This window comes from Nyctibius grandis, chromosome 9, assembly GCF_013368605.1.
Source record: "Nyctibius grandis isolate bNycGra1 chromosome 9, bNycGra1.pri, whole genome shotgun sequence".
In the NCBI taxonomy this organism is placed as follows: Eukaryota; Metazoa; Chordata; class Aves; order Nyctibiiformes; family Nyctibiidae; genus Nyctibius; species Nyctibius grandis.
Window position 1 is genome coordinate 31,383,642 of NC_090666.1, and position 24,999 is coordinate 31,408,640.

Here is a 24,999-nt window from a genome sequence, read left to right on the forward strand (position 1 = left end):
ATCTCTGAATCAAATCTTCTCTCTACAAACAAAAGTCAGCCTCTTACTATACTGGGTTGACTTGCCCCGGCATTTATTGGCTGCTGAAGATGATTACTCACTCTGTTCACGTCAGAGCAGAAGTGGATGCTACATACTGACATAGTAAGGATGGATTAATTAACCAGAAAGAAGGACTTTCTCATTTTAAGAATTGATCTTTAGCTCAGCTCCAAGCAATACCATCTTTGGATATTTACGTTCCTCTATCTCATGGACTCTTATCACATCCTTAGAAAAAGAAGTTCCTTCTGAAGGAAGTTCCAGCACTCTGGCTCACCTATGTTACAAAAATTACATAAATGGCATACATCTGCACCCACTAGTCAGGGAGGAGACTTTCCAGGAGGTCTGATTGCATTCCCTTTGTTGGTTTCATTCTTAAGGCTCACTGATTTAGAGTACAGTCTGTCCTCGCACCTTACGTTTTCAGACTGTATGCACAGATGGATGGAGCATCACTGTAACACCTGGCAAACAGGGCCCCAGCCCTCAGGTACGGAAGCTCTGCTTTCTCTGATCAAGTTATCCCAGCCCAATGAGCTACTGTACATCAGCTGAGTCAGGGTAACCCGCTCTGTTCATGGCTGTGTCTTATCTCAGATGCAAGGTAAAATACTTGTTTAAATCCTTCACAGTCTTCCTCCTGCGCAGAGAGCACACCCCAGTAACACAGCTCTGTGGCGAGCAGTAGGCTCCTGTACCTCTGTTGTGTGTCTCTGCCTACACAGACAACCTGTTTTCAGCTGCAAATGTTACCAACACCTTTTTGAGGGAAAGTTTTCAGCTGCTTTGAGTTTTTCTTGGATGGTCAGTGCTACTGATTTGAAGCTCTTTCACAGCTTCAAAATCCCTTGTTATTTACTTGTATTATGGGAGCACATAGAGCCATGAAGTGAGATTGTGACCCCGTACTTCTAGGCAATATACAAACATGCTGTGGGAGAGAATTTCTGTCTGAGAGCACTTACAAGCTAAACAGATAACACAGGCACATGGGAGGAAAGGAAAACCAGAAGCGCAGAGAGGTCAACTGACTAGGAAAAGCCACTGAGCATGTCAGAGGCAGAGATGAGCGCTGAACTTTGCTCTCTTGAGGACTAAAAACTTTCCTGTCTAGCACAAAATGAGTTCTGAGACAGTTTTTTTTTTTTTTTGGTAGTATCACAAAATGCATCCACTGAATTGGTGGTGCGCAGAGGGAGTGGGTTTAGAGGTAGAACAATGGGCGAGATGCCACGCACCCTGTCCTCTTCTTTCTGACATCTTGGGGCAAGGCCACAGTCTAATGTACAAAACCAAATTCGAGTTTTGGTGCCTTCGACTTCCATTTGTCCTGCAGGAGATTCCATTAAACACCATGTGGTCTGTAAATCAGGCACTCCCCTCTCTCTGCGGTGTCAGGTAGGAATTAATAACTCCAGACCATGCATTTCCTTATCTGAAAGGAGCATTGTATGAGGCTTAACAGATCACGGTTTCTACAGCGTACCCAAATAGAAAGCACTGTACAAGGTTTTATTATGAAACACAATTGTCTAAAGCTTTAGTAAAGAACATTTTAAACCAAGTACTAAAACTAAAATGCTGTTTTCTAAGAGAAACAATAAATACAGATAGTCACATCCAGGCTACAACCCGTACTTTTCAGCTCTTTGGGAATTTTAGTGTGCAAAGGACAGCTTTATAATGGAGTAGCCATCTCAACCTTGAGGAGTTGTCAAATTAAATTCATATTTGAAGCAAGCAGATTGGTCCTTCAAGCATACTTTCAGTAACCCTGGTGTAAAACATTTGTAACTCGATCCTGAATTCCACACAGAGAAGAATTTGAGCTTTTTTACATCATGGAACTTTCTTTGTCATCCAAATTTGCAGTTTTCATAGTGCCTTTGAGCCTCCATCATAGCACAAGACTCCCTGTGCAAGCCTGTGTAGGTACAGCATTGCCAAAATGCATTATAAGCAAAGCATAATAAACGAGGTATCAGGTAGCAATGGATGGCAGAGCACAGAGACAACAGAGTACAACCACACAACAGGGAAAGGTCTCGGCTCACCAGCCACATAACTCATCATGAGGTTTTCTTAACCAGAAGAGTTTTAGTATACCAAGGATGAGATTCTTCTAAGACACAAAGAGGACATGGGAGAAAGCAAGAAGAAAAGGGACATTAACCAAGAGGGAGAGAGATGCTGGCTTCATGCACTGATTCAAAGTGGGGTGAACCTCTTACGGGAAGTGATAAACAGGTCTGTGAAAGACGCTTAAAATTAATACAAGTACTAATGCAATGCAGCAAGGATACGCCCAAAGGGGAACAAGTGGAAGGGTGCAAAGACACTAGTGATCAAGCAACATGAGGAGCTATTGATGTGATCCTACACCTGAACAGAAGGGCTAGCAGAAGCCAGGAATGATGCCCGGATTACAGGTTTTAGCAACAGATTGGATTGCAGTGCTGTCCATAAGGAAGCACCAAAGAAAGGAGTACACACACCGCTGCGGCTATATGCCGAGCTTAGACTGACAGCTACATATTTACAGAGCAATGTTAGATGAACATGCCAACATGTTACTTTGGAAGAAAAATACAGCTCTGAAGAAGAGAGATAAAGATGGCACTGGATTTCTGTTTCCGCTGTCTAGTGTTTGCATTTTCATCATTTTATGTAAAGAAAAATGTCAGTCTGTGACACTGATTTCATTTTGCTGATGATATACTTCATTTTGCTTGAAAGTGCTTAACACTGCAATGATTCAGTTGCAAGTGCTATATGGTAATGCTTATCTTTTTTTTGAAAACAATTTAATCCATTAGATAGTGCTTTTAAGCAGAAGCATGGACAGGGCCAAATGCAAATTGAAAGTCTTAGTTAACTGGGACATTTGGCATGCTAGTAAAAAAAAGACCTTAAAGCTCTCACCTGTAGCCAGTTTAGAATGAATGACAACATTGAGAACTGGAGATCAGCACAGGAGATGTTAAGGAAGGATGACTTACAGTGTTTCCTATTACTGAAGATGAAAAGCACACAGAAACTGAGACAAGACTTTCAGCATACTGGGTAATTAACAGCCACAGTGGATTTGCTTTCTTGCCATGTCACATTCAGTTTATAGCTCATGACAACAAACATTTACTAATGTACTGAAGATTACAGAGACATAAGATTATATGATAAATCAATAAAATAACTAAATAAAGGTGTTAAAATACACTGAGTCAAAAACGATTAAAGAAAAACTCCACTACAGTCAAGCACGGGTCAGGAATATAAGTACAGCTGATACACATGCAGGTGCAGTTGACACCGTCCAGGTGGGCATCACACAGTACTATTTCTCACACCACCAGCACTGTTTATTCTATAAAGAATAGATTTTGTTGTGGAGATTTTTTCCTTCAGTTGCTACCAACAAGGTACAACAAGCTATTTCTAAGAAGTGAGCCAACAAAGAGTCACATCAATGGTCGTCCTTGATAAAGTGGAGGCAATTCTTCCTTCGAGGCCCCTCTACCGCCAAAAGATGTCCATCTCCACCCCTTTATGTTCTTTGGCAGAGTCACCATTCAGAACTAAATCCCCTCTTCCTCTTTGTGGACTCCCCTGATGGATGTGACAAGACTTCTAAGCAGCCTCCTCTTACTGTTTTGCACAATGATTTCTGGAGTAGGAGGTTCAAAAACCCTTCCAATGGACCAGCCCATATTCAGTACAAAATCAATTTACCATGGTTATAGTCTCCTTTGTATTTCTGCATCAAGCAAGGCGATTTTATTGTCCTTCATTTTCCTGCTCTGGGTTTCCTTGCCATTGTGCCTCCTTGAAGTTCACTGCTATGTAGAGATGTTAAGGATTCTCCACTATACATTTTTTTTTGTGTTCCCTCCCCCGAGGCTGCTGAGACAGACTGGACAAACCCTACACAGTCAACTAAGTGCATTTTTGTGCACCCACATTAAGAGTTCAGCTATGAAAAGCGATCTTCCCATATATGCTTCAACCCGAAAACGTAATCACTGAAGCACACGTGAAACCTCTGTGTACTATCAGCTTTCTAAAGCGGGGAAGTCTTGCATTCCTTATTGCTCTCCAGGTCACATCACTGAATATACTTGTTCAGCATTTATTTGTTTGCTTTGAGAAGGAGCTAAAATAAGTTTGAGGAAATCCCTAATTTGGATCTGATTGTCCCAACAACTAGGCTGAGATTCAGGAATCAAAATCAGCACATCCTGCAGTATTAGACTAATGAAGAACTCAAGATGACATTTTCACTGTTCTGTGCCTCCTGTTTTTCTTTAGGGAAATCACATCTATTGCATTAGGTGGAGGCTAATAGTCTTTCAGATGACAAACACTGCAATATATTCTCATTAAAATCGTATAAGAGGTTGAACACGGTTTGAGTTCTGTGTTGGCTTGAAAAAAGGGGGCAGCATGCAATTAAACAAATAAATGTGCATGGGATTCAATTTATCCTATCAACATTCTTTTCTGGTTGTGCACTTAAGCTTGGTGTAGTACAACCAAAGGGGAAAAAAGGCACTGGAAAACTTTAATTAAGTGAAAGATGCATTACTGAGACCAAACGAAAACTTTGAGATTACTTTGATTAGCCAAGGCCAGTTCCGTGCAAGTCAGAGAGACTGGGAAAGTTTTGCAAGGCAGGCTGAAAACGGAGATCCCGCCTGAGCCTGCCTGTACCACAGAAACTTAAGTGAAACCGGACTCTCCCTCCTGTTCTTCCCCATTTTAAAGTAATAGTATTTGAGCTTCGGGAACATGGGCAAAAAATTCTAAATCCTCAGCTTAAAAGGAGTCTTTGTACTTTCCCTATTCAGTTCAGCAGATGTATGTCTGAATTCCCATTTGTTTCACATACCAAGAGAAAGGATCCAGACTCCTGTTCCTAGACACCAGGATTTTGACATGTACTGTGGAAGCACATGGAATACTCAGCTGCACTCTGCTAAGCATTTCTGCTTAACATTAAATGGCAATTCTTGCCCCAGTGAGCCTGAATCCTAGGGTTAAGGTGAAAGACAACTTGTGGCTGCAAAAAAAAACAGGCAGAAAGAACAAGAGGGAGCAGCGAGATGACTGATTTTTTCAATCAGGGACTACACATGGTGCACAGGCAAGTGTGGTGCAAGCTTCCCAGGAAAGTTTTTGGCAACACACCTAGATTTTGACCTTTAGACTCTCTGGCTTCTATGGGGTTTGGTGCTCAGCATCACAAACTGTCAGAAAATGTCATTTCTGATAAATCACTAATAGCCAACAGTAAGTAGGACCTTTCAGATGTTACCAGGCTGGGCTGGAAGAGGAAGTCAGCGATGAAAAGTCCCCCATGTTTCATAAAACAGATTTCAGTATTTTTTTTATTGTTCTATAGCTACATTGTGCATTACATATCTGCTTTCCTCCTCCAGGTGCCTAACGCTCTTGATAAGCTAATTACAGCCTTCTACTTATTTCATATCAGGCTTAACTCCCCAGTCTGAGCCTAGCCTGCAGTTCTGGCATGTTTTTTCTCTTTAATCTAAAACCATCTGTGCTCCATCAGCAAGGAACACTTAAATACAGAGAAAGTGAAGAGCCAACAGTGTTGAATTCCCCGTACACTGCCCCCAACTTCTCTCCCCAGCATTTCCAATTAAGTGTGAAGCCAACATCTATTCAGTCCTAAATACACTGGAAGGCTCTGAGCAGGCTACAGTTATCTATAGATGCAGCAACACTTGCAGTGGTCAGTGGGGAACTGCAAGCCAGAAACGACCTGAATCTCTCAATTTCTTTACATCTTTACATCAAAAGCTGCACATTTCAAATACCATCACATCACCAGCAATACATGCGGTGGTTGAGTTCAGCACTTGATCAATGTAAAATCAAATACCTGTCTCAGAGAAGCACAAGGAGTCAGTTTGGGAAAAAAGAGATGGCATTGATTTATCAAGAATCTGAAAGATATTTCTCAAGTCTTATGTTTATTGCTGAAAAATGGAAGTGTACAACAGTTTAAATCAAAACTCGAGCGCAACGTTAAGGAAAATGGCTTTCTGCCCCTCTCCTGTCCCACCACCAAAAGTTCAAGTGTTTCTAACCCTACTGTCCCCTCGCCAGCCAGCCCAGCTGGACTCAGTCCCTGCCTGCTGCCGCTGTAAGCGGCCAGAGCCCCACCACTGTGCATCCATCAATCCACTTATTTTCCTCCTAAGGCTGGGAAACAGATGCCTTCAGACTCCCTGCTTGGTCTGTCACAGTTTGCCTTGCTTCTGCCTCCTCTTTTCCAACACCAGACGTCAGCACCTGATGCCATAGTTAGCTCTGCCAAGCTTCGTCTCAACAAAGAATTTATTTGCTCCTTCTCTTGCAAGGAAGACTCTGATGCAGCGTCTTCTATTCCTTCCTCTCAGCGTCTCTGTTCTGTTCTCCAGTCTGCACTCTCCTGCCAAGACAGGATTTATTTTCCAATGTCCTGCCCTTACATTCCCCCTGCCACCTGTCTCTTCCCTCACTTCCCCTCCAGCCTGTCTGCATTTGACCTCTACCAAGGTCAAAGATTCCACAAACGAGTTTTGAGACTATGCCTTATAATTAAGATGAGGGAACACAAAATGATTCTCCAACAAGATTAATGCAGTGTACTTCTTTGTGCTTTTTCTGCCTAACTCCTTTCTGGTGGTTTTCACATTTATCTTGTATTGAAAACAAAAAACCTTTTTCTTTTTTCTGCCTTGTTCTTAAATCCTCAGTAACTGATCTCATAGCAAGAGGTACTAAATTTGTAACAATTATATTAGCCACATACATTTTATCTCCTGTCACTGTGTTTACCACTATTATATTTATGAACCATTGATCATTCCTTTCTGCCCCATGCATCAAAATCCTCTCCTCTTAGGCAACTGCAGTTTGTCTCTTAACACTCCCAGGCTAACTTAACAGCTTCTTTGTTATTCTTAATAAAGCTTAAATCACTTCTCTTTGAGCAACCTGCAGCCTATTCAAATGGCTGCAGCCCTGTTATTCCTTTTTCTTTACTTATAAGGAATTAAAACACCCTATTTCAAAAACCTCAAAACCATGCTTTGTCTCCTGTCTGAAGTGATTAATTAATAATTAAAATAATGTCTGGAATTTGATCCACATTCTTGACACAAAAGTGCTTTTGATGAAAACCTATCTTTATTAACCCTCCCCACAAGTTCTTTCCAAGCTGTTCTCTTTTTTAAACAAACTTACAGAATTATTTATATTTCAAGTATTTTTATCTGAAGGGATATATTTTTATTGCATTTTTCCCCTACCAGACCCCAACTACTCTATTTTTCCATTAAAAGATTTTCATTTAAAAAGTTTAGAACAAAGTAGTGAAAAATGGGTCCATTTTAAACATGTGGACATGCTGAAGCACAATTGCTTACCTAGAAAGCAGAGGTGAAGATAACAACTGCTTAATGTTACATGTACTACGAATCAGAATACAACAACTTTGCAGACTCATGATTAAGGCAAATTCCCTATATTTACAAGTACTTACCATCATGTATAATACTTAGGTCTTAAACAGAAAGCCACATATTTCAAAGCACTCCAAAACGACAAGTATCATTATATCAGCTTCAGGTGCAGAGAAAGGAAAGCACAGACTGGAGATGGCTGGAACCACCTTACCTCCCACAGCTGTCCACAGGTGAAGCAGCTAGTCACACAGAATCACAGAATCATGCTATCCAAACTCTCCTTATAGAGAATGGAGAGAAATACGCATTTTTTCTGCATATCTCCTTCCACTGACTCCCCACGCTTGGTCTCCCCAGATTCAGAATAGCTTAGTCTCTACTTGGTTATGTTACCAATAAAAATGTATCGGATATAGCTATAACCATGGTGTGGTAACTTGTAGATGAAAGAAGCATTCCAGTGACAGCAATGCAAGATCATTGTTGCTATTGATTGTTCAAGTTGTGGTGGCATCCAGCAACACATACCCCACAGTCACAACCCTCACCCTCCTCCAGGGATACAACCCAACCTTCCTCTCCTCTTGCCCACCCACTAGCAGGAAACTCACAGCAGCTGTTGCCTGGTGGTGTTTAGCCCAAGGTTTGATACTCCTCCTGCAGCCCTGAGGAAAGGCTCATGAGCCTGAGAACTTGCCATCTTCCCCAGTCAAGGTGGCTGGGGATGCCACAGGCATAGTCAAGTTTAAGCCTGTTTACTTGCCTGTTCTCTTAGCACATGGGTTGTGCTTTCCTGGAGCTCAGCCTGGGGAAGGTAGGTGAAACCTGGGAGGCCAAAGTTCTTTGAGGCTCTAAAAGGATTTAGGGAAGCTGCACCTGCCATGCTGAGACAGGACTGATGTTCTGTGGGAGCGATGAGCAAACTGTTCCCGTCTCTGCCCCCCAGCTCTGGGTCTCTGGTAACAGCTGTGCAGGCCACGTTAGTGACTCTGCTGCGCAGCTCCAGGCTCCAATAATCCCCTCGTATTAGTCATTCAGAACAGTTGTGTTTAAAAGAAGCTATAAAACACACATCAGCTAAACGGTTACTAACAGAGAAAAGCAGGATTATTTATCTAGGGAAAAAAACGCACGCACTGACTTGAAATGTATTTACTATAATTCTTTTCTTTTTTTCTAAGTGTTCAATAGTTGGTTTTAAAGGAAACACATGAGGTTGTTCACGGGCCCTTTTAGAGAGGCGCAAATCAATAAATGGTGATTTTTTTTTTAATGCTCTCACTATAAATGACTGGATGCTATCAGGGTCAAACTTAATCCTGTGCAGAGAGCCAGTGCAAGGGACGTGAATCATTCGGATCTCTCTTAAGATCTGCTTTGAGAATAAAATGTAGGTATTTCTCTGTGGTCTGAGTCTTTTTAAAAAAAAAAACACACCTGCTGCTTTTTTGCAATAATTGGCCCAGATACTCCATTGTTCGTCTTGTAAGATGCAGTTCTTTTTGTTTCCAAGGGCTTCTCTTACTTCTGACTTCCTAGCATGTGCAGCTCCCTCGCCAGGGCCGGGTCGGGACACTGGATCACACTTCATTGAGTGCACAGCCCTGAGAAGCAGCAAAAAGCAGCGCCGGCTGCAGCAGGGTGCCAGGACCTCTCCCCAGGCCCCACCAATCTGCAGCTCACCACCTCCACAAACCCGGGCTTGCTGAACAGGGGAAGAGACTGTGGGAGGTATCACCTCCTCTCCAGGAGAGCACGAAGCAGGAGCCGACCGTGTGAACCCTGCGCTCGGCGCGTGAAACTCAATAGGTCGCTGTTGCCACATCGACTGCTCTTAGCAAAGGTGCTGCATCAAACCCATCCTGCATTAGAGCCTTCACAAACGATCGCATCAGAGCAGCCTAATTGGGACAGGAGCAACTAGGAAACGCTTTCTATGCCTTGTGGTAAGCCAGCATTTGCAGCTACAGAATAAAACTCTCCCATGTCTAAAAATATCCCACATCCCTAAAGTAATAATTATAAAAAAGCAGTATATTTTTATACAAACCTCAGTTTATATAAATATCAGTTTAGCTAAGGTGTAGCCTAAAACAAAAGGCTGATTTGCCTCTCAGGAACATCTGCAGAGCTGGATTTGCTGACAGAAGCTGCAGATGAATGTGTGTGTCAGGGCAGGGGACAGCCAGGGCGTAAGGACACGCAGATCCCCGAGAGCCTCCTGGAGCCAGTGGAGTGGGAGGCAGCCCACAGAGAAAAAGGCATAAACAAGCAAACGGAAATACATTTTGCAAAGATACAGAAGCAACATTGGTGACAAGAAATGAGTCCAACACTTTTTTTTTTTAAATTTTCATTTTTTCCCCTTCCCTTTCTAAAGGATGTTTAATGGTCCTGACTGTAAGTTGGAAGGAATAAGAACATTAGTCTTCATTGCCTACATATAAAATGCCTGACAGGGTTTTATCAAATAGAGAGCCCAATATGCTGCTGTTATCAGTAAGTGACTTCAGCAGCTACTTAAAATCTCAGTTTCTGAATCCTGCTCACAATGTTTGCTGACAAAGACCAAAACCCCTGCAGTAATTTCAGCTTTTAGGTGAGGTGAGGGAGGGAAGAAGGGAATGCCAACTAACAAATTACCCAGGAAAGCAGGCTGGCAATCCACAGCTGGCAGTCATCATGCAAACCTCACTTCACCATGTGAGCGTAACAGGGTAGTTCCCCTCCAGATGTACATCAGCTCCGTGGCCTTCACTGACTCCAAGGCAGCTGCTCTGCTTATGAATCCAAACAGGTATAGCTCCTCAACCTCCTATATGTGCTATACGCCCTTATGTGTATGATCCTCCTGTGTATGAGTACATACACATGTACATATGTAGGCATACCATGCCGAAATACTCACTTTAGAGGGCAATGACATTGATCACAACTAGGCAGTGCACCCTGAGCCAGTTTAGCCAATCTATGAATTCACACACTGAAACGTATTCTCACTATTAGAGCATGCAGCATGTTCTTAACTCGGACAATTCTCAAAGGAAAACAGACATTTATTTAAAGCTAAACCTGGGCTTAAAAGCTTTGCTGGCTATAAATGAAGTCTTGAGTTGGGTTCTCTCAGACGGAGGGGATGTTGTGTTCAGAAATCAATCAACGCTACTGAGCATGAGAAGAGATTTGCTTTCTCTGCTCTCTGAATTTCAGCTGATGAGAAACATTGGCATAAGGTTGGTTCCCAACAGCATATGCTGGAGCCTACTGAAGAGTACAGTTCCCTGCAGCAAATTGCTGGAGAAGTGTGTCCTTGGAGGGTGAAGTGTGGCCTTCAGACATGGTCACCTCCAGTCTGACATGCCTTGTTTTCTTCTGCTATCTCCCACTCCAGGGAGAAATTTCTCTCTTAGATAAATCCTGTGAAGGGAGAACTGCACCTGAGAGCCACAACCTAGCTCCGGATCAGTCATTTTAAGGAAGGGTATATTCAGGGAGTAGATTTTATTTGGGAACCTGAAACCATAAGAATAAAAAGCTGAATTTGCCAGAAAGTTTGTTCAGCCAATGTAAGCTTTATTATAAAATAGCTTTAAACCTCTAGGCTGAGAGTGAGAGGTTTTAGGTGCAGCTTTGGAAGGTGATTTATGAATAGATTTATATGTTAATCTGTTAATAAAAAATGTAGCGTACTGATAAAATATGTGACAATCATAACTCAGCTATGAGCCACATATTAAAGACTGCATCTGCTCTAGTAGAGGTTTTGATTATGTTTTTAAATGGGAAACTGCATTGGCCTAAAAATAAAGAAATAAACATTTTATCTAGAAATATGTGCCATATAATTCAAAGATGTATCTGGGAATCTGCAAGAAACAAATAATAAACTGCTTTTAAGAAAGTGACTTCTGGAAAGTGAAGCTTATTCCTGAACCTTTCAAAATGGAGTTCCTGTAGGGCAGCTCAGTGGTGCATAATGATAGGCAAGGTATTCTCACTCTTTCCCAATATTATTTCCCAAACTGGATTTTAAATTGGATTATAATCTTGACACTCCAACTAGACTGAAGAAATAAATACCTTCAGCAAAGCTGGGCCAGCTTCTGAGCACCCATGGGTTTGTGTTGTATATCAACGACTCCTTTCCTCATGATTTTTGGAAGGATATTTTGAAAAAAATGGCAATGGCTCTGGCTCAAGGATGTTTCTGCAAATAAATCTGAAATACAATACTTTTACCTCTTTTTACTGACAAAACTCCCAGTACTTTATAAAGGAGTGCTATATCCCTATTTCACACGCAAGCAAACACCAGGCAGATAAACCGGGCAGATTAACTTTCCCTTTGGCACCTGCGGGCAGAGCCAGCAGTACGAATTCAGGCCCGTCAAGCCCCATCTGGTGCCTATCCAGCATCTTTTGGGAATGTAAGACTTATTTGTAAGTTTTCCGATGAGCACCAGGGCTTTGTGAACATATTCTGAATCCTTAAAATTTCCCAGTGAAGTATTTTCACCAGGAAAGATTACTTGAGTGACAATTTGTGCTGTAAACTATATTACTCACGGCTCCCCGTTGGTTTTATCATATTTTATTCAACTATACAGAGAAAAACCAAGTTAAACTCTGCCATCTCTCCTCACACTTTTATACACTTGCAGAGCATGTTTCTCATCAGCACACATTACTGAGCCCTAAATAAGTAGAAAATAATGCATTTAATGCTCCTTTTGATTCAAAGTGCAAAATATGAAACCTGTTCCATGTTGTTGCTATGTGACATACTGAGGACTGATAGGCAAGTTTTATTATTATTAACTATACTTTGTTGATACGTACTGCTGATTTACCAGTGATTATGCCTCAGTTAAAGACCCCTCCAGGGACTAGCAGGGAGGGAAGCATGTCTTCAGGAACAGCTGTGCAGTTTAAGAGCTTCATCTCTGTAGCAGGGATGTTTCTGCTTCTTAGATTGAAGAAAGAAAAACTGGAGTAAGACCATCCTTAGCAGAAATACACTGGATACGCAGCCGCAGTTCATCTGCTACAGGACCATACAGAAATGTTTTGTCCTTATTTTGGGTTTGAAAAAATACTTACCCCAAAGCCCCACGATATTGACAGAAAAAAAATCGATTTCAATAAGCTTATATCAAGCCTTAAGATCTGAGGCTGCTTAAGCATGCTGCAAACTTTAAGCTTGGCTTTAAGTCTTATGCCTCCAGTGGGACTGAGAAGTTCATCAATTTATGCCCTAATGACTGGGTAACACTCTCCCAAGCACCCACATGAATCTGTGTGCTCTTGATTTATAAATTTGGAGCAAAATTTCAAAAGCAAATAAAGTCATGTGTTTTGTAGTATTTTCACGTTTTGCAGGGGGGAAATTGTAGATCTGTAATTGGAGCTCTAGATGCTGCCAGCCCACGTGGCACTGGACAGCACATAACTCAACAGGCAATCCTACCAAACTCAGTGTTATGACTATTGGGGAACTAACCTGCTCTGTCTCTGGACTTAGTTCTCACTCAACATCTTTGTCCTCAGGAAAAAATATTAGATTGTTAATTAAAGTATATTTTAATCTTAAAATTCTGTGTTTTTCCTAACAGCTTAAATAGTTTGTCTCCCAAATAGTTTTGCAATAGGCACACCCATTTATTCTTTCATATTCTGTTAAAATACATTTTAAGAAAGGGAATACATACATACTCTTGAAGTATTTTAAGTACTATTAAGATGACATAACAAAACTGGTCAGCATACAAACTCCACAGGGTTGGTTAGAAACTTTTTCACAAGAGATCTTCCATTAAAAAGATAATAAAAATAAAAATATTTTACAAAATCCTAACAGTTCCTATTAAACTTATCAGACCAGTGTCCAGAAGGGAACCTTGGATCTAGAGGGAAATTTTCGGTCACTGTCTTTATTTAGCCCACACCCAGGGCTAAACAATAAACAGTTTTTCTATCACCCAATGTCCCTTCCCCAATTGAGGAAGGGAACTGGGAAAAGGAGGAAGACTCGTGGGTTGAAATTAAACAGATTTAATGAAATAAAGAAACCAATAACACCACAAAACACATAAAATTATACTTATCTATAGAACAGTTGCAAGTTGCTTCAGGAATAAGAACAAAAGGAGAGCAAAAACAACCCCACCCTTTCTCCCCCAAGCCCTCCCTTTTATAGTGAACTTGATGTTAATGATATAGAATACACCCGTGGGCCAGCCTGGGTCAGCTGCCCTGGATTTAACTAAGGGCCCTGATCACCATGGCTGGCCACAAACTGACACAAAATCCCAATGAAAACAGGACAGTCACAAAGAGAAAGGAAAGGAAAGGTAAAAAGATGTCCCAAACAAACCAGGTCAATCACTTGAGATGACAGAAATGCACATTCAAATCCTCTCTCTTGATGCTTCAGAAAATAACTTGATCCAGAGTATTTGCAACCCAAGTAACCACGTGTCTAACTCCTTCTCTTTCAAATTTTACAAAGATGTCAAGAAGTCTTGTTTTCACCTCAGTGCAAAATATCTTGGCATCTCGAAAAGGTTGGAAAAATAATTTCCCACTCAGTTCTGTTGAGAACTCTAAGTTCCAGGTAAAATCAGGGTGAACAGAGGGTAGGCACTGCACTGGGATTTGTGAAATGCCTGCCAAGTAGCCTGCTTTTAACACACACCGGGAGAATAGCATTCCTTGCTAAGAAGTCCTAATCAGCATCGTGCATTTAAAAAAATTTGCCCAAAGGCTTATGTTTTTAAAATGACCCTTCCACCTACTCTATTAATTACAAACTCCAGTATAAAATGGGCTTTTCTACGGCCTCACTGTGAAAGCTGCAGATTAGGAGCTAACCTTGTTTCAAGCCCATGCGTAAATTAAACAGCATGTGCTCCAAATGTACACATCATTTAAAAAATGTGTTCTATAAAATGTCTAATATTTAGAGCTTACAATGCATACAAGAGGACCGTTTAAAGTTGGAGATGAAATATGTTGCAGGGCTTTTGTTTAAAAAAAGATGCTAAAAGATTAAGAACAGTAACCATTTTAAAATTATGTTTCTTGACTGCTGCAAGGATTTGAATGCTACGTGCTAAAGTTTCCAAGATTAACAGGTGCTTTTGGATACCCCATCTGCAGCATCTCAAGATGCTGATTTTCAGAAATTCTTTAACAATGTGATTCAATTTTGGCAAGAAAGGCAGAAACAATCGGAAGTGATCCCCAAAATACCTTGGCCCAAATTTCTTTCTGGATATTGACATTCAGCCAAAAAAAATCATTAACCACCACCAAAGTTTCTCATGCAACTAAAATTCATTTGGTGAAAGGTTTCTCAGGTCCTGAATGGAATTTCTGAAACACATTTTAGAAACAGAGTGGTAAAAAAAATCTCTGAGAAGTTGGGACATTTATTTCTGAGAAGCAGGAAATGAACTTCTGCTTCAGTTTCTGCTCCACTCCACTCACTAGTTCTCATGTAAAATCTCAGTGCTACAGTCTTGGAGAAACAACCTCAGCAGAACCAACATAAAATTCCAAGTCAGGCGCAAACTTTGGCACATGGGAGAGCAGCAGGGACAAAAGCATCTAGTTCTGGAGGAGGAATCCAAGAGAAAGAGCTAGGAGCTAAGAAAGGAAAAGAAATGACCCCTTTATGAAAGTGTAATATGGTCCAACAGCTGACACATCCTAAAATCTACCTCTCTTCCTCCCCTCCTCTAAAATCTCAACTGCTCTATAGGGTAATGCTATCTTTTTACACAGCTCTTATCCAATAGCTTGCTCACATAATGCTAAATTTTGCCTTTTAGTCTACTGCAATTCCAAGACAATAATGTCCTATCCCAACTACGTGGAGTGGCTACATGATACTCCAGAGTGTTCTTTGCTGTGGAGATTGCGATTAAGTTTGTACTAACGGCAGTCCAACACAGATTCAGGAGTAATACCATAACTTTAGCTTCTGGAACTGAAGACTCCTAAAATGTATTTTCAGGAGTGATGGTTTCACAAAATGATCCTTGAAGTCGATGGAGAACTTAATTGATTTTGTATTGGGCTTAAATGAAAGGCATTCACAGCCATTTAACAGGTAGAAGGAAAAAGCAGTGTCCTTTAAAGTCTGGGAGCTTAAAACCTTTCTAAAATCAGAGAGTAACAACATGGTTAACACTGGGTTTGTGATACGCAATATTCATAAAGGGGATTATAATCCAGAAAAAAGAAGAAATTAGTCCCTTGGGAAAGCAATGAATAAAGTAATGGTGTGATGAAAAACATTATGGGTTGCTCAATGGCAGGAAATATTCATTTTCTGGTTAAAGAATAGATAACTGTCAGGGAAAACATGCATTAGGTAGAGTGAGCTAGTAAATCTACCCATTACAGAATGAGAGACTAAAGTACTGAATTTGCTGTGCTAGCAAGCGGTGGCATAGGGATATTGCTCCTGTAAGATGCTGTTGCCACCCTTGCTGAAAAGACAATTAAGAGTCATCTCCTTCACAGGAACACCCTGGCCTCCTCTCCTTTCCACAACAGCTAAGAGGCTGAAATGTGCCCTTGCCTTTTCCCACAGGGACAGTGCAGCCTAGGGATATAGCTGATGGCACAAGAACACCCAGTGAAAACCAGCTTTAAACTTCACCTCACCCTGCTGTAGCGAGGTATAATCCTCATGCTGCCAGGCTTTGCCCCACAACCAGCATATCCTGCTGTCTCTGTAGACTGTGCTCCTCATGTTCTTGCCCTCACCTCATGGAAGTGCAAATGCAAGGGAGCAGACAGCTGTCAACACAATCCTGCACCTTGATGCAGATTTAGCACTGCTGGCAAGCTGAAGAGTAAGTCCCATGAGCAGAAATAAATCAGACCACAATCTCAAGATGAAAAACTATGCCCAAATCAGGCCTGACAAGATCCACACTGTATTTTACTTACAAGCAAAGAGGAGATACAAACCAATCCAAATTAGCATTGCAATTACTTCTTAAACTGCACTCTGACCCCCTATAGAACTAGCTGCAAATTCCTTGCATTTCTTTTCTCGCTTTCTGATCTAATCTTTAAAATGATGCACGGTGAAGGGAAGGTGGGAGGGGGTGCCTCTAAGCCGCATCATGTGCTTTATGGAGACAAGCCAAGCAGCTACTTAGGCAACCATTAGGTCGGGAAACAATTGCTTCCATCATTCCCAACACGTGTGTCAACATAATTCCATGCTCTCTTTGTCATGCAAAAAGTCTTGGCAAAGTGACCGGATACACGCAGAAAGCAGGAGCAAACTAAGCTCATTATGTTAACCGGAGATCCCACAGCATCCTCCAGTGCCATAGAAGAAGATTTCCCATGTTTTGCAGCGTAGGAAAGGAAACTCGCTGCACTGAAAAGGGCCCACGCCAAGCCTGACTTCAGAAGTGTATAAGGGAGATTCACAATTGGGTTTCATGGAAGGGGAATCCCTCGTCTGACAAGCACAAGAGGCTGTGTCAGGCAGTGTGATAACAGGCATTGCAGAAGGTATGACACCTCGCATAACTACAGAGACTTCCTTCTCCTGTGGGCTCGCTGGAAGCCTTCCAGCCACGCTAATATGGCTCTGCAAAGGGAAACTACTGCCAAAGGGGAGTATCAGCTTCTCTAACTCTTTACTGTTGTCATTGGTAACTCCGGACTTTGTTTTCCTTTTAAAGGAAGATTCAATGCATTTTACAACCATCAAACATCTTTTCTTCTCTCCAGCTAGACTTGTAACTCTTACTAACAGCAAAAGGCTTGTGCACATCAGAATGGCTGACAATACTACTCTAATGGAGTCTTTGCATGGTCGGGTACAGGAGGAAGGCCCTTCAATCTGTCTGAAAAATGCTGAATACATCTTTGGTGCTCCAGCAACTGTAGAAGATGGTAAATATCCCAGAGCATAAGTATTTATTTATTTAAAGATAAGCAGTTGGGGTTTTCACTAACGATTTTTGCTGCATCTTTCAATTCCAGATTCAGAGCAGTGCGAGGAAAGTCCTAATACTGCCGGATATTTGCAAGCCCTTTCAAACTTTCACTGCTTTGCCTCCATTCTGCCATGGGTAACATATATTTTTCAACCCATTTTGCCTCTTGAATGCTCACAAGTCCAGTCCTGGTTTTAGTAATGCATTCAGCAAAACACAGCTCCTCAGCAACCCATGTTCACAAAGGCCAACAATGGCTAAAAATGAGGATGGACAAGAATAGTAAAAGCTTCTTCTACATGTTGCTGACATCTCCTCTAATGAAAGCCAAGGATTTCTGTTGATTGTTGTGTCTAAGCCTGTATCAGTCACACTACATGCTTTGTTCCTTAAGACACCATATTTTTGGCAGATACTGTTACCACCCAAACACTCAAGAACCAAGAGCAGAGCGCTGTCCAAATGGGCAAGTGTAGAAGAGCCCTTCCCCCAGTATTATCACCAAAGTGGGAATAAGCATCTGGTTCTGACTTTGTCTTCTTCCTGTTCCATCACTCTGGGCAAATTTACACTACTCAGCCTTCTGAAAATGTACATCAAATATTACAGAACATTCATTAGCAAGTCAAATAAAACAAGAGAGTAAAAAGCGAACATACCTGAATAAGAGAAATGTTGTGTAGACTAAGTCTGAAGAGGTAGTTCCTGCATGAACAAGCAGAAAAATTACAAACTGTTAGGCTATCAAAGAAGGAAGGGAAAAGTTATAAAAGCAAGTCATAGTTTTTGGTCATTTATTTCTACAAACTATAAGCTTTTCTTGGACTCCTATCCACAGAACGCAAAAATAGTTATACGCCCCTTGTTTGTCAGTGTCTTTAGTGACCCTCATAACAAAGTTCTGAGCAGGTCTGGAGTAAAATATTCCAGAAGCCATAATGAAGCAGCATAATGAAATCCCAACTACACAGGGACTGTCTGCAAACCCTCCAAGGGCTTTAGTTGAAGTCCTGTATGGGCTGCACTCATGTTTTTCTCTGCATTCTGAGAAAACTGGGGTTGGACAGAAGACAGTTGTAGCAAAGCTGACTCCTGTAGTATGCTCCCCCCAAGCCTGTCCTTGTGGGCGCTCCCATTCAGGACTTTGTGGAAAAGCAGGAGAAGAGGACAGATACTTCTCAGCAGAATCTCTTTGCACAGAAAACCAGCAGGGAAATCAAGGCAGTGACTGCAGATACTCCCAATCCTCCTGTCATCGCATCTCCACAGGCACAGCAAGGGAATTCCTGACAGAAGTCACTGTAGCATGAGATACCACACGTCAGCTGAGCTCCTGTAACCCTCCTTTTGCATGTTTGTATCCCGTCACAAATAGGAAGGAACACACATTTGCATAAACATTCATGGATGAGGCTTAGTTAACAGGATTTATCTCACATTTTTGCTTGCTAAGACAATGCAGTTACCAGGAATCAGCTGACTTATTAAGCCATACGGACTTGATTGTGCGCTTGAGGGTTTTGGCCACATCTAACTTCGTATTATTGTATCCCATCTGTCAGGGGGTTTAAAGAGCTGTGATCCTTTTCCAACATCCCTGTCACCACAATCTCAGAGAAGACACGTTTATATTATACCAGGTGAACTATGTTTTTGGAGGTGGCTCTAGTTAAATAGTAGAAAGTGCAGCTTTGATGATATGGCTTCATCTGCTCTAGAAGCATAAGTATACAGACGTTCCCCTACCTAGTACAAATGCAAGTTCCAGTCTCAGGTCAGTGAAGTCAGAGAAGTCAGTGGAAAGCTCCTATAGTGATGAAAAGGTCCTAAGGACTCTTCTGAAGAGCCTTGTCTAGGGTCTGTAGTCAGTACCACACTCTGCCTAAGCAAAGAAAGTAATTCAAACTTTGACATACGAGAAATTCATATTGGGTCACAATGACCACTACAAGGCTTGAGCAATTTTTCCTTCTTCTGTTATCTCTCACTCATATATCACCTAAGTCATAATCGTAGAGTTACCTGTATACTTTGTCCCAGTTCTATAAATAAATCAAAAGGTCTCAACTGCTGCTGACTGTCAATAAAGAAGAACTGGAAGAAGGATGATGGGGAACTCAGGACGTCAGACTCACGGTTCTGAATCTTCAGATGATGTAGCTCTGATTTGCTCTGATTTGCACCATCCTATTCTACACTGGGATTACCCAGAGAAGAATGAGACCCATTATCGATATCTGAACAACATATATCAGTGATTATACCTCCTGTAAGTACGAATACACACAAAATCTCCATCTCCTCTCCTAGTCCTATCACTGGAGATCCAGCAGTTCTTTCGTACAGTCTGAAACCCAATTCTGTCTCAAAGGGCTGCATACTTTCCCTGGTAATTTGTTATTAACTCTTTAGCATCATCTCCAGACTTAAATGTTATGTCCTGCAGGTGCATGCAGCAGATCAGAGGCACTAATCTTAAATAGAGTTAAAATTTCAAAATGGGCGTAAATTCTCATCTGACTTAGCTCCCTTAGAAAAGCACATGCTACTCTCACCAAAATATTAATGCAATGCCAGGACATGAGATATCATGGAATAAGCCTTCTCCTGGAGAAGTTAAGCATATCACTGGCCTCCAGTCTTACAACACCCCAAGGAAAAATTCTCATAACTAGGGACTTGAAGTTGCTATCCTGTTGTTAAGCATGCTATTTAAATGCATTGATTTTGGAAGCCTTATAATGCAGATTTCAGTTCCTTGTTTTAGTCTTGAAAAAGCTGGACAGTTTGACTGAGTAATAAATTTTAATATTAGGGTTTTTTCCCTGATAGCACTGCAGAGGAAATTCAACCAAAATATCTTTAATGGAAGACATGTATCTAAAGGACACAATTTTCCTTGCACTGAGCCAAAAGAGTTGCAGACAGGAATAGTGCCCATTTAAATAAAGCCAGTCTCTGTCCTCTCAGTGACTGCTGTGTAGCACCTGGACAAGGCATTAGTGGTGAGATCACTCAGGTGGCTGAGAGCTAAACCAGGCAGGAACGTAGTACTAATGTGAACAGCACGATGATCTTACAAAGGCTTCATAGTAACCTCAGCTCTCTAAGTCTGACCTTGTGGCTTTCTTACAGAAGGGAGGGTTTCCCTACATTTTTCATCAGCTTGCCTCACCTGGTGTCTGCACAGCCACTGGCAGTTTCTTTTTGTTTGTTTGATCCTTCTCACATCTCATGAGCAGTAACACAAACACTGGGAGGCAGACCAGGCTATCAGAGACACCTCCGGACTCCAGTTGACCTGCCCAGCTAGAACCGACTAATCCTTAATTAATAACATGCTCTTTTAACCACACTTGTTCTGTAAAGCTATACCAGGAGTAAAAAGCCAAGAGGAAAGATCTGCTGAACAAGGTAGTGCCATTTTTATGAATTGCATTTTAACTGCAATTTCAGTCCAAGAATGAGCAAGGTCTCTGAATGACAGGCATGGTTTATTGTACCTAGAATTGCCCCATTTGTGTCCTTTTTCTCTGCTTGTGTTTGAAGTTATGTCTCTTTAATACCTTGCTAACCTATAATTTAAAGCAGCTGAAAGAGTAGGATTAAGAAATATATGAGAACACTGAGATGTCTGCATGAATGGATGAGGTGCCTTCTTGGTCTTTTTTTTTCTTTTTTTTCCCTCCCATTTTGTCTTGTAAGTGAACGTTGGCTAATTCCTTTCTCTCTTAAATTAAACCCATCTGGACTAGGCCAGAAGAGTGATTGCCTGGTACAACCTCCTCCTCCTGTATAAAAAACTGGTGCACAAATGTAGAGGGATAGGACAACCTTCTTCTTCACTTTCTGTCCTAAAACGTCACGCAACTTCACTCCACAGTATTAGAACACAAGCTTTGTTTCATCCCAGAGTTGGTTGCATTTCAGCCATCTCCAGGGCAAGTGACTACACTCCTCTTAAGTAGTCTGGGACAAATGGTATTATACACATTAAAAGGTGCCTCAAACTGCTAATTATTATTACTACTAACCTTATTATTCGTGAACATCAGTGCATTTCTGAAAATGCTCATGTTAAACAGTAATATCCTGAAGTCTCATCCAAGACTGTGCTTTGGTTGTGTTAAGAAATAGAGTGGGCTGATGGTGGTTCCTCTGGAGACTGGTTCACAGCAGATGCCTACTTAAGCAACCTGAGGGTGGATCTTCTCTGTCACCTCTGATTGCAGGGGGATATTATCTCCCAGCTCAGGTATATGAAGTTAGCCACTGTAAAGACCCTCCTGCCCTATACAACCTAGTCTTCAAGAATTTGCCATCTAAATATATACAGAAGAGTGAAAAAGAGACATTTTTCTCATTTAAATTTAAAGCACAGAGTAAGCAATTTAGCTAACATTACAGAGCATATCTGCAGCACAACCAGGAGCTGATCTCCTGGTCCATTAGTCTATGCCCTGGTTAGGAGAATATCTTGCCCCCAAAGCTGAAGCACAGCATGTAAACCTGTGCTGAAGTGCCATTTACACTCATGGAAATTGGGTAGATGTTGAATTACTTTCCTGTACTGGGCCCTCTGTGCTAGCCAAGCGGCAGTATAAATCCTGTAGCTGAAAGTATTTGTTAATTGGCTTCGTAATTTGTATTTGGCTGCTTTGTAAAATGATTAAGTGCTCACTGTGCCTGGTACCACAAAGCATACGCACCAGAACAGCAGGAAAGCAGCTGAGATGTGTTTCAAGAAAGGGTGGAAGAATATATCCACTTAAATCTGCTTGCCATGACATTCCCAAGTCAAAGCTGCTTATTAAGTGTTTATTTCACATAGCCAAGCACACCTTGGATGAACTTTGTAACATGATGCCCATGCACTTGTTCACACATTGTCTGGCCTTGAAACAGTTCACAGTGAAGGCGAAGTACTTCGTCTATGATGCCACTGAGCAACAGAGCTACAAGACAAATTAAGCCTTTCCAATGGGAAGTCACATAACAAGAGTGCTTAAATAAAAGCTGAGACCCTTCCTCTTAGGAGCACTGAAATTATAAGGGTTGCAACATGCTTCAGACACTCGTTCAGGGCTCTTTTTCAGTGCTTCTTTTCAGGCACTACATCTGTCAGCACTGTGCTGGCTGATTAAAACGTGCTTCCTTCTAATTAAAAGAGAACATGCTTTTCAGTTCTGCTGAGGTAGATCAGGAGGAACATCCCCGCAGTCGCTGGAATGAACAGGTGTAAATGAAAGGCTACTCTAGCTTCCAATTCTTTTTTCCATTTAAATGAGCGAGGTTTGTCCACATTTCACACCTCTGTCCCCCTCCACACACACCAAGCAGGTAAGATAACCTCTCTGTGCTTCAGAACAACCCCTGCTAGCAAATTGGGAGCCACAAGATCCCTAATGCCAGCCACCACCAGAACCTCTCAGGACTTTGACACGCACAGAGACCAATGGTACGCTGCCTTATCTCAGCTGGTCCGTATCACTACAAGACATGTATATCTACTGGCATATTGCTCCTTGCCTGCACCTTATAGTAGGTGTGAGAAGCTCACCCCTCCCTCGTTACAGGGCAGGCTGTCTCAAGCCCCCTCTCTTTGCACACAGACAATTACCCTGCAAGTAGAAACAAAGCCAACAGAAGCTGATAATAATGGTTGATCACGCTAAAATAATACGTTTAGGGAAAGACAAAGAGAACTGAGTGAAGAGTCGCTCTTCCCTTTTGGGGGCTATTATTGCACTGCTGCAGACATACAGCACAGCCCAGGTCAGGTACTGGAGACTCAAGTAGGCTTGTGATGCTCTGAGAAGGCATTCCTCAGACCTGTGCTGCAATTAGGAGCCAAGTCTGCAAGAGGGACTCACAACTGTCACAGCACAGATAATAAGAAAAATAATTAACAGAACAGGGTCCTTTGGGCGATGCGAAACAAGACACAGAATTATGCAAGCGACAAACTTAATGCTCCCTTCTGGCACTCCTGGAAGCCACGGTGCTGGGGCTGAGCCTCAGGCTAGGAGCCAGCAACCCCTGTCAGCTCTTCCTATCTTTGCTCCTGGAGGCCTTAGATATACTTTGTACTTCCACAGTACACGACAAACACAGCTTAGTCATGTTTCACGACTCCCTGGGAGCTGGTTAGTATCATTCCCTCCCTTATACTAATGGAGAAAATGAGCCAGAGAAAGGTTAAATGACCTTCTCCAAAGCACACAGCAAGTCAGTGATGGAATCAAGATCAGACTCCAGGGCTCTTGGCTACCAAATCTCATGCTAGATTAACGCACAGTGCCTCTATGCAGGTCCAGCTGTGGCTGAACTTTTCAGATGGTTATCCACACTTCTGAACTAGCCAACCATCCCAAGAAACTGAGCTCCTGAAGGATGATTCTGGCCTTTGCTCTCAGAAGGAGTTAATTACGTGTCTGCTCCGGTGTGTGACATGACAATCCGTTTGCAAATGCTACTCCAGTGATTCATTTGAAGGGCCTGGCATATACATGCTGAAGAAAAGGTGAAGAGCCAGCATCTCCCTTACAAGCTGGATCCTTATTCACCAGTAATTTTGTTTCTATTGAAGAAAAACTTGCCTGGTACATCATTCTTCCTTGAAAATCAATAGATGTTCAACAGAGAACCATACTAAATGGCATACAGTAATATGATGCCGTTGCTGTATGAGCAATTGCTTTTCCCAAAGCAACATTTCTCAGTGATAAATCCTTATGCAAGCAGCATATCATTCTGATTAAGCAGCTTCCAAATTAAGCCAGGGCCCCAGCCACCATTTCTGGGTTGCCACTGAGGCCCATTTAGTACTTCTCAGCAGAAACAAGGATGAAAATCAAATCCTCTATATTCCAGTCAATGGAGGAGAACTACCATCAGCTTTAATGGCACAGGGCGCATGGCACAGGTCTGCTCAGACTCGATGCTATATCCTCAGGGCCAGCTCTAGGAAGAGTCAAAAGAGGCAGATTCTTACAGCTGCAGAGCATGTAGGACAACAGCATGGCTGTGGCACCCCTGGACTATACCAATATTCAGCACTATAAATGGATGGCTGCTGCCATGGGAGGGAGAAGCAGGAAGACGATCGGCCCTTGGACCGACAGCTGTGTTCCCTCTTCCATCAGCTTGGAAGGGGAACAGTAAGCTGGCTCTGGTGTCTCTGGCCCTTCTCTCTGCCCAGGGCAGGAGAGGCACAGCCTCGCTCCAATGTGATCCCACCTCCTTAAGGGTGACAGTGTTTGCTGTGCTCCTGAGACACCTTGAACCAGATGTTTTCTAAAGGGTAGCCATATGCACACGCTTCAGAGAATAGGTAGTGGGATATTTTTGTAATATTGTTTGAACATATTTATAAAACACGGGCATATTTCCATATTTTTCCATTACATTTCCCTCCCTCTGTTTCACTACATGAGTTTCTTCAAAACCTCAGAGATGGAAACTGAGCCAAATTTTCAAAACTTGTGTGTGGGCTTGTTCCTATTTTCCTG

General features: G+C 41.9%; 1 protein-coding gene across 2 annotated transcripts in view; it reads right to left on the reverse strand.

Annotated features, from left to right (window-relative positions):
* SEMA5B (semaphorin 5B) overlaps positions 1 to 24,999 on the reverse strand; it is a 136,009-nt gene that overhangs the window by 87,191 nt on the left and 23,819 nt on the right. For both annotated transcript variants that reach the window (XM_068407742.1, XM_068407741.1), the window contains exon 3: positions 18,148 to 18,193. In XM_068407742.1, the coding sequence (XP_068263843.1) occupies positions 18,148 to 18,193 (46 nt within the window). The remainder of the gene's footprint in view (positions 1 to 18,147; positions 18,194 to 24,999) is intronic.